At 42.3% G+C, this 10024-nt stretch overlaps 1 protein-coding gene across 1 annotated transcript; it reads right to left on the bottom strand.

The window, feature by feature from the left end:
* Positions 1–3325: 3325 nt before the first annotated feature.
* LOC147881749 (glutamate decarboxylase-like) lies at positions 3326–6163 on the bottom strand. The gene is made up of 7 exons (XM_087401886.1): positions 5945–6163; positions 5496–5700; positions 5183–5383; positions 4880–5094; positions 4498–4751; positions 4348–4400; positions 3326–4039 (listed from the first exon to the last, which is right to left on the bottom strand). The coding sequence occupies exons 1-7, from the start codon at positions 6037–6039 to the stop codon at positions 3521–3523; spliced, it is 1542 nt and encodes a 513-aa protein (XP_087258012.1). The 5' UTR covers positions 6040–6163; the 3' UTR covers positions 3326–3520.
* Between the last annotated feature and the right edge of the window lie 3861 nt (positions 6164–10024).

The following is a 10024-nucleotide window of genomic DNA, read 5'->3' as shown; positions in this document are numbered from 1 at the left end:
CATATATGACGTAACCCACAACACTCATCATGTGTTGTCTCATGGACATTATAATGTCCCATCATGGAAACTTTAATAATTGGAATTCGTTTTTCTTAATCTATGTCTCCATTAGGAGCCTTGTCAAGTGTGTGCATGCTTAAGTTAGCCTCCATCAGGAGACGTGTCAAGTGTGTGCTTCGATCTCATAAAGAGTAATTGATACGTGAGTCCTAGAAGCTTTCCTTGCTTGAGTAAGTAGGCACAATATATATTTCCAATGCTAGTTCTTACTTTTGCGTGCAAAAATGCTTAAGATAATTGTGTTATATATTAGAACAATTTGACTACTCAATCCAACATCATGAATAAAAAATTTCAACCTATCTTTAGGAAACAATCCATACTTTCAAGAAACAAAGATAAAGTTACACGTTTGATTTTTCATAAACGAGATGAATTGTAGTTTCTTTAAAAATCTATAACTTTCAATCGAGACCTCCGATGAGGATCATACCAAGCCAACATTTTTCTATTTTTGTGTAGAAAAGTGCCATGACAAAAAATTGATTAAATACAACCTCAAAGTTCACATTAATTGGAGCTTAATTAAGCATACTACATAACTTCACAAAGCCATGTAAAATTTAACCTAACCTAGCCCAACCTTGCTAGCCTAACCTAAACTAACTTAACCCCAACCTAGCCTAACTCAACCCTGTACCCCAACCGTGGGCATGGTAGACCTGTCCGCCATAGCTAGCCTCCCCTCCACCTTCTATTTCCGCCAAAACGCATTCCCATGAGAAGAAGCTTGGTTGACAAAAACACATTTGTTGTTTGGAAGATCACAAACTAAGGTGAGCGATGGGTGGGAGGAACACCAAAGTGGAGCGGGCGTGCTAGTGGTTGTGAATTCGGGGCCAATGCCTATAATGGCCTTGCATCGCATGCACTTCACCAACTTTGAAAACTATGACATAGATCCAAACAGAAATGAGCTACCGCCAGAGTTGGTGCGCACACGGATGTGTCAAGGAGAATCATTATCCACACCTGCAATATTAAGAGGGTAAAGAAGAGGTTGGGGACTATGGAGAGGTGTTTCTGCAACCTTGGAGGGCATGGATAGAGCAACGAAGGCAGACATCATAGAGTATTTGATGAAGAATATGAGGGAAGGGGAACCTTTCGTGTTTACATGTAACGATGCCTAAAACAAGAGAGAGCGGGGTTGAGCAATGAAGGAAGGGCGAGAGAGCAAGAGAGATGATAATGGAAGCGAGAGAGAGAGAGAGAGAGAGAGAGAGAGAGAGAGAGAGAGAGAGAGAGAGAGAGAGAGAGAGAGAGAGAGAGTAGGGGAGGGATTATTTGTTGCACTTTGGGGTCTTTAACTTAGTTTTTTTTTTCAAAAAAAGAAGTATCTATTAATATGATCAAAACTGAGAAATTAAAGAAAAAGTTTTTTTCAAAAAAAGAAGTATCTATTAATGTGATCAAAACTGAGAAATTAAAGAAAAAGAACACTAGAAAATTAGTTTCCTCTATAGAGGTAGGAACACTACCTTGTACACTAGACTTCTGCATTATTTCAGAGACAGTACCTAAGTTCGGATGTTTCCTCCCAAGATAGAAGATTAGTTTACGTAGCTCAAAAACCACTCCCTCAAAAAAAGACTCGAGCCCACAATATTTTTTGAACACTACTATGCTTCTATACTTCCAAATTTGCCCAATATCGCTGGTTTGTTAAGGCTCAGATAAGGCATCATTTAAGTGGGCCATGTCACAGGATTGCCATTTTCCAAGTTGGTTGAATATCGATGGAAAAGTTCTTTAACCAACTACATCGCTTTGACTACAGAGCCGCATCAAGTGAAAATGTGTCTCTTATGCACTTCCAAGAAAGGCACATAGGGGGTTTAAGCAACTCCTAACTAGACGTTCGCATATAACTACTCTCCATAATAGCCACTTGAACTTGTATGAAGTGTAGCCCTCCAACTTAGGTTCATATGAATTGATTTTTAAGGGTTATTTTGCCTTTGATTAATATAATGTGTTTGATTTTAAGGGAGGCAACTAATGAATTGGAATTTTAATGAAGGGGCATAATCTTTTTTGAGGGGGAATAATAAGCTAATAATCTTGTACAAAAGAGAACTGGAATTTTCAAAAAATACTAGAAATGCCAAGGCAAGTATATATACAAGTACTTGAAATATTGTCAACCTTCTCCACTCTCATATGCTTGTGTGCAAATTTTGAAGTACCTTGCATGAAAACTTGGAAACTAGAAAATTATGTGAATGCTTGACATATAGCTCCTTATAATGCTTCATGTTTGACTGGCTATAAGAATCCAAATTAGAGACAACATTTGCACAGCCAGCTTTGTAAATTTGAAATGCAAATAAAATTACCATGCTAACTTCCACGAAATAACATTTTAAACACTTTGAGACCACAACCTAGAAAGGAGATGCGCTAATTGAACATGTAGGAAACAAGTAGTTAAAAGTAGGAAAAGAGTAGGATAAGGAGTCTTGAAATTCACATATTTATTTAAAAAGACTCACATACAAACTGCTCACTTGCGACAAAGGTGAGAAAGATTGGGATCCAGGTGAGGATACTTGATCGAGTGATAAGATGGACACACTAGGAAAGGGGAGGGAGTGGACACTAGAGGGGGACCAAAATTCAAGGTGTGTAAAAAGGACTAAGGAGATGGCTACTTGATTGGGGAATAAGATGGACATAGACTAGGAAAGGGTGAGGGAGTGGAGGGGGACCAAAATTCAAGATGTGTAAAAAGGACAAAGGAGATGGGGTTGGGTCACGAATATGGAGAAAGAAGCAGTGATGTGGGGAGAGAAAAAAGCCGCATTCAAATTTTTGAAGTGGAAATGTGGGCATAACAAGCTTGAAAGAGAACATAGATGGATCGAAAAGGAGAGGGGGGTACAAAATTATCGAAAGAACCTTCCATGTGGTCAAGTGCAAGGGGCTACCTGCCGGTGGTCTTACACACAACTCTCTATTTTTTTTTTCAAATTGGGAGACTACCCAAATAATACAAGCCAACCGTTTATATCTTCTTCTTCTTTTAGAAAGAGCATCACATCAAGAGAGATGCTCTCTCCATTCTAGGGTTACTTCTTTTTCAATTCTTATCGAAGGAAGCATGGTTGGAAAGGAAAGTCTAAAAAGAAAAACTTTCGAGGTGGGGACCAAAGAGCAACAAATTAAGGGGAGACCAACTCTAGATTCTTATCCAAGGAAGCAAAGAGCATCATATTGAGAGAAGCAAAGAGCATCATATTGAGAGAAACGCACACTCGGAGAAACGAACTCTCCATTCTTATAAGGAAGGATGGCGAGGAAGGAAAGTCTAAACAAGGAAACAAACTCTCCATTTTTATCCAAGGAAGGATGGATAGAAAGGAAAGTCTAAAAAGAAAAGGGGTAAGGGCAAAGGAAAGGCAAGGCAAGGAGGAGAATTGGCAAGCGCCACTAGAATTAGCAAACGCCACTAGAATTAGCAAACGCCATTAGTCTTGTGGAGGGCGGTTTTCTTCCGACGGTTAAAGGCCTTCTTGGATTGAGGCATGACGTTATCGAAGACGGTAGACTGCAGAACGTCGTGAGGCGAAACTCCACCGTCTGGTTTCACGAGCTCGGGCTCTTGCTTGGCTATGGCGACCGTCACTGCCTCCACTAGCTTCGGTGGCCTCGAATCCAAATACTCCAACACCCTCCCCAAATCGTTCAGCAATCTCTGCGCCAACGTGCAGCTGAAATCCTCCCTTATCACCACCCTCAATAGCGTTACGTGCTGCGCATCCGGTGCCATCGTGTACGCTGGCACTATCCATCCATACCTCCTCAGATTGTCTGCTATCTCGTACTCGTCGTGCTGTGACTTGTCTTTCAGCGCGAATGCCACCAATGGCACCCCCACCTCCTTCGATAGTATCTCGAACCTCCCCGTCTTCTTTATCCCGTCGCACAATACCTTGGCGTTCATCTGGCAATTCCGCATGATGCTCTTGTAGCCCTGCAGTTCATCATGCGGTTAAAAATGTCATTCGTCTACTTCCGTGAGCGTCATCTGCTAGCTAGATATCCATACTTGCATATATATATATATATATATATATATTTATTTATTTATCCATAGAGATTTCACAATCGTACTTTATCTGATCCCCACAAAAATTGATGTCATCCACGGCCGTGACGACTTTGCCTTGTGGCCTGAATCCACCCGGCCCAGAAAACGCCCGAGGGCACAACGCGCCACAATCGAATTAAATGTTGCTATTGAATTTCAATTTGTCATTCCATCGCAAATTAAAAAATTACCTCGAATCCAAGGCGGATCAGTTGATAATACTGAGCAATGATCTGGCTCGCTCCTGCGCAGATCACAAATTGATGTGAATTGATGGCGTCAAAAAACGGCAGACCACGTTTACCTCAAACAACGAACCCAATTCACGCTACCCAATATACCTTTGGAGAAATTGAGCGTGAAGGTAGGCTGATCGGCCCCGAGGTAATTTACATGAAAGACGAGCTCTTCAGGAAGATCCTGCTTGCTCTTCCAGACGACCCAACCAATGCCGGCGTATACCAGACCATACTTGTGGCCACTGACATTGATGCTACGCACACAAGATAGCCGGAAATCCCACTCAATCTCTGGATACAGGAAGGGCGCAACAAAACCACCACTGGCAGCATCCACATGGATCGGAGTGTTCCATCTGAAATCGACATTTTTTAGTAACCTATCTTCGAGCAAACACAGATCTGAGCTTACGAACTCAAAACAGCGCAGGAAAGAAACTTTTCTCAGAAAAATAACGCAGTCGATGTCCCAATTTGTCCTCACCCTGTTTTCTTATTCTTCTCCTCGAGTAGCTCGTTCAAGCGTTTCACGTCTTCGAATTCACCGTTGTATGTCGAACCCAGAATCGCACATACACAGATCGTGTTCTCGTCCACCATTTCCACGGCCTTTTCAGGATCCATCACGTAGTACCCATCGCTCAGCTTCACGTCCTTGAGTTCTACCTCGAAGTACCGAGCAAATTTCTCCCAGCAAACCTACAGGAGAGCTATCCTAAAGTCACGCCAGGATACAAAAATCACCGTTGACTCTTGTGTGCAGGCAAAATGAACAATCAAATGAAACCTGAACGTTTGCCCCTGTCACGATATTGGGCTTATCGCAAGGTTTCCCCTCTGCCTTGCGCTTGTTTTGCCATTTGCGCTTGAACGCCAGACCTGCCAACATGATGGCCTCCGAAGAACCTACGGTGCCGGCACCGACAGCTTGCTCCTCATTTTTCAACGGTGCGTTGAAAAGTCGGGCAATCATATTGACACATCGGTCCTGCAAACCCCTTGTTTCAGTACTCTGAAGATCGATCATCGAAGTCTGAGGGCGTTAAACGCTGTGTCGGGTCATTACGCACGACAAGAGCAATAGCAAAAGCAGATCTAACCTGCAACTCTGTTGTCACCGGGTATTCATCCATGTCGATGTAATTCTTGCTTAACGAACTCATGATCAGCTTATCGCACTCGGGCTCCATCCAAGTAGTAACAAAAGAAGCAAGGTTGAGCCGAGGATTTCCATCCAGCATCAGTTCATCACCGATGATCTGGTAAGCCGCATCCTTGGAAATTTCAGCCTCAGGCATGCGAAATCTGCGCAACAACATGAGAACAAATCAAATCAACAGGCAGCTTACTGCTGGAGCACATGATTGCCCAGTCAAAGGTGTTTTCTTCACAACTCAAGCAGGAAACAGCTGAGCTGCAGATGGGCTGCCAAACTTGTCCTCCGGGCAACGGCAAAAAAAAGAGCGAAATGAGGAGCAAATTTGAGGGCGTGATGGGCATATCCAAAGCTTATGTGGAAACGAGCTACAACAGAATGATGGAAGATGACCTGGGCAACGAAGTTTGGACGTAGCGGGAAGCAAAGGTGGAGTGGAGATTATTGTCATCTCCATGCTGAGAGCCAGAGGTAGTGCTGAGAACCATGGCCGAGGAGTAAGAGCAAAGCAAAGGATGAGAAGAAGATGAAGAAGACGATGCAAGGCAATGAATATAAAGCCAAGGAACACAGGCACAGCTGTCACACACGCATTCCCTTTGATTAAGGCCACCTCCACAATGGCGGAATCGTGGTTTTCCATAGCATTTCTTCTCTCTTTCTAGAACATCTCTTTTCGTATACAATATACAATGTAGGTCTCCGTGTCACATGTTCATTTCTCACCTCATAAATTCAAACATCACCTCCCTAGGCTTGAGGGGCCAATAAGAGGACCCATGCCAAACAAAATCAATGCTACTTGTCACTCAAGTCATAGAATTAGGGACCTATTTCTATGATGGCAATGGCAAATCTTGAATTGGGAGACCTTTTATACTGTGGAAATGGAATATGTGGAATTGGATGAAAAGCCATAACAAGACTAGCCCCTTGGCGGAACATAACAACCTCTGAAGATTTGTATGTTTTTTATTGGTTAACACGAACGTAGGAGTGAAGAGGGAAACATGTGCAAGGCTACTGTGGAAGGTGCATGTCAGGTCCACGCTTCGTTCTCTTCGGAGTGCGAGTTAAGAGGCCACAAAGTAAGGAGTTGGGAGGGGTGTTTAAGGTGAGCAGTAGTAAAGTGTTCAAGGTGCTCGAGCAATAGTAAAGGCAAGATGTCTATTGATGAGAAGGAGGGATGTTCAAGGTGAGCAGTAGTAAAGGTTTGATGTCTATTAATGAGGAGGAGGAGGCTTGGGGTGAGTAAGTATGGGGAAAGGTGACTCACAAGAGGGAGGTGGGTGAGGAGAGGATGCCTTTGTACACAAAGAAGGTTAGTGGGCCAACTAGCAAGGGATTCTCATAGCTAGTTGACAAGGAGGCGCATTCCCTGCTACATGTAGATCTTGCCATAGAGGTCAGGAGGCACAAAGGAAGGGTATGTAGGAAGAGGGAAGAAGGCATGCAATTTGCTGTGAGGTCCCATTGGAGACAGTTAAGCTTGAGATGGGGACGTTGGCAAAGGGTGGGGTATATTTGTTCTTCATAGAGAGGGCTCCATCATTTGACGATTTAGAGAAGCTGTTGAAGAGTTTTCTGGCAATTGTTGTGAGGCAAGGTTTGTGCGGAAGGGTTTCTTCTTGTTATGGTGTGTTTCAGAAGCTATTTGGAACATACTGGTGCGATGTTCATCTACATTTGCTCATGCTATTGTTTGTTGATATTTGTCATTCACCATGGAGGAATTCTTGTCTCATGAGTGCCCTGTGTGTTTTTGTTATGGTCTTCGGTTTATGGTTAGGTGATGCTCTTAAGTATGTTGCACGTGGATTGGGGAATTTGCTTCTTATTCTCCCATTCATGAGAGTCTCATTTGGGACTAAAAGGGTGTGAATTCCATGGGATTGAGTGCCAACTCGAATACATGCTTCATATGTAAAGGGCATGATCATTATGTGCGTAACTATCCTACTAGGGTATGTAAGGAGTTGGATGATTCAAATAATGTGTTGCATGTTGCAGAAGAGGGGTTGCATGAGAATAAAGTGGATATTGAAGCTGCGGTGCAAAAAAATGTAAGTTTGATCCTCACTTTTTTGAAATATGGAAAGCAATAATAGGAGCGATCCAACTAATCAAGGAGCTTTCACTGAGGAGTCACGTGGAAATGGTGACACACCACAGGTTGGTGATAAAGGACTCAAATGGAAAAAAATATACTATTGAAGATGGCTACCTACTCTACAAGGGTAGAGTATGTGCCCTTGATAATAATGACATTAGGCACCAGATTTCTTTTTACTATTAGGATAGTCAGAGTGTTGGACACCCGAGAATTTTGAAGACATATGCCAGTTTTGAAGAGGCAATTCTTTTGGCTTGGAATAGATAAGGATGTCCAAGAATATGTATTGAAGTGCCAAAAATGCTAGAGCATAACATTGAACGCCTTAAGGTAGGAGGTCTCCTACACCCATTGGAGATTCCATCTGGCAAATGGGAAAGTGTCTCCATGGATTTTATTGTTGTATTACGTAGGACATAGAGGGGGCAAGACTTTGTGTGGGTAATTGTGGATCGATTGACCAAGATGGCTCAATTTATTCCAACCAATGAAGGGATTAAAACTCTAGAAATAGCTAGGCTATTTGTGGAGCATATTTATAAATTGTATGGGCTACTAGTTGGTATTGTTAGTGACCAGGATAGCAAATTTAACAGCCATTTTTGGAGGGCCGTGTTTATGAGGTTGGAAACTTCTTTGAATATGAGCACCACGGATCATCCACAGAGTGATGGTTAAACTGAAAGGGTCAATTAGGTCATTGAGGATGTGCTTTGAGCATATGTAAGTAAATGGCAAACTAATTAGGAACAGTATTTGCCCTTATTAGAACTGCATATAATAGTACCAAACATTCGGCTACAGGTTTTAGTCCATTCATAATGATGCATGGATTTCAACCTAGGGCCCTAGTTGCAATGGGACTCAAAAAAGAGAAGGTTCACATGGCCAAAGACTTTCTTGAGGATATGAATCAAATGCTTAAGTTAGCTAAAGATAGCATCAGAAGGGTTCAAGATAGAGCAAGAAGTGATGCAAACGCCCACCATAGAAGGTTGGAGTTCTAAGAAAATGAGAAAGTCTATCTCAGGGTTCCTGAATCTTCACAATCCCTAAAGATAGGTAAATGTCCAAAGTTGTCTCCTAGGTATTGTGGACCATTCATAATGCTTAAGGGAATTGGAGAATTGCTTACAAATTAGCCTTACCAGAGGGATGCAAAATACATCTAGTTTTTCATGTAAGTAGGCTAAAAAGAAAGTTGAGATGATGATAATCTCATTGGAAATGATCTCCTAGTTGAACTCATTGAACCTGTTGCTTGACCATATGAACAAGAAAAATTTTAGATCAACAAGAAAAAAGAACAAGACATACAATTGGCAAGAATGTCTAGTTAAGTGGAAAGATAGACCTGAAGAGAGTTCAACATGGGCAAGGGTAAGCAATCTTTAGAGGTGGTATTCCAAATTTTGTTTTCAAGGATGTAAAGGGAATGTTACATCAACTATAATATTGAGGCTATGATATGAGGTGGGAAACCAAGAGGGCTGGACAATGGCTGTAGAGGTGGAGTAAAGGGCTACAATCTAGGAGTGTTTAGAAGCCTAGGCATTTATTGGAAGGTGAAATTGGAGTCCTTGAGAGGGGTTTAATGAAAGGTCACTATAGGACACATGGCACACTAGGAAGACTCCACATGGCAGGCATTGGGCAAGGTGGGAGGATTCCAAAGAGAGCTAAAAAAGGAAGGAGGTCTTGAGACAGGTGGTGCCACCAAAAACACGCAGAAAGCAAGAAGCTAGAGAGGGACCACTCGAATCCGATGGCTGGGAGGTTCACTGCAAGACAACCCTCTATTTCCTTCATGTATTAATTAAAGCAAGTTAAATGTGGGGAAATGGCATCATGTTAATTGCTGAACACGTCCTACCAGATTGTTGCTAAGGCTTTGGCATTGAGTACCAGGGAGATATGTATGTCTATGGTGGACACATGGAGAGGAATGGGTTTGTGAGCTGCAAGGCCATATTGCATGTTTTGGCTTCTTTAGATTATGCTTGTTCTTTGAGGAAAAAATGCATTTTGTTTGGTTTCGATCTGGATAAAGCTTATGATAGGATTTGATGGGAGTTGATTGGCAAAGTCCTGTTGCAGTTAGAATGTTGGGATCCCTTTGTTGGGATAGTTAGAATATTGTTTGGGAATGCTTCTACGCTTCCGATGATTTAGAACATGAACAGTTACGTTGATGCCTCTACCCATAATGAACATCGAATGTTCTTCTCTCTTAGCCCCACCACAACAACTGTGTATAAATGGCTCCTAATGGCTCCGACGCTGAAAACCCTATTAATTTTTGTCTCTCGCCCCCCTTACGCAAATTAATGTACTTCATCCCCCCCTTACGTGGTTAATCC

This window comes from Dipteris shenzhenensis, chromosome 30 (assembly GCF_047967505.1).
Source record: "Dipteris shenzhenensis isolate YYH24624 ecotype China chromosome 30, Dip_SZ_1.0, whole genome shotgun sequence".
Classification (NCBI taxonomy): domain Eukaryota; kingdom Viridiplantae; phylum Streptophyta; class Polypodiopsida; order Gleicheniales; family Dipteridaceae; genus Dipteris; species Dipteris shenzhenensis.
This window is presented reverse-complemented; position numbering and strand designations above follow the sequence as displayed.

Coding starts and splice junctions, on each gene's coding strand:
- LOC147881749 (XM_087401886.1), bottom strand. CDS start 6,039: ATGGTTCTCAGCACTACCTCTGGCTCTCAGCATGGAGATGACAATAAT. Junction 5,701..5,944: donor GTCCAAACTTCGTTGCCCAG/GTCATCTTCCAT, acceptor GTTGTTGCGCAG/ATTTCGCATGCCTGAGGCTG. Junction 4,401..4,497: donor CACGCTCAATTTCTCCAAAG/GTATATTGGGTA, acceptor TGATCTGCGCAG/GAGCGAGCCAGATCATTGCT.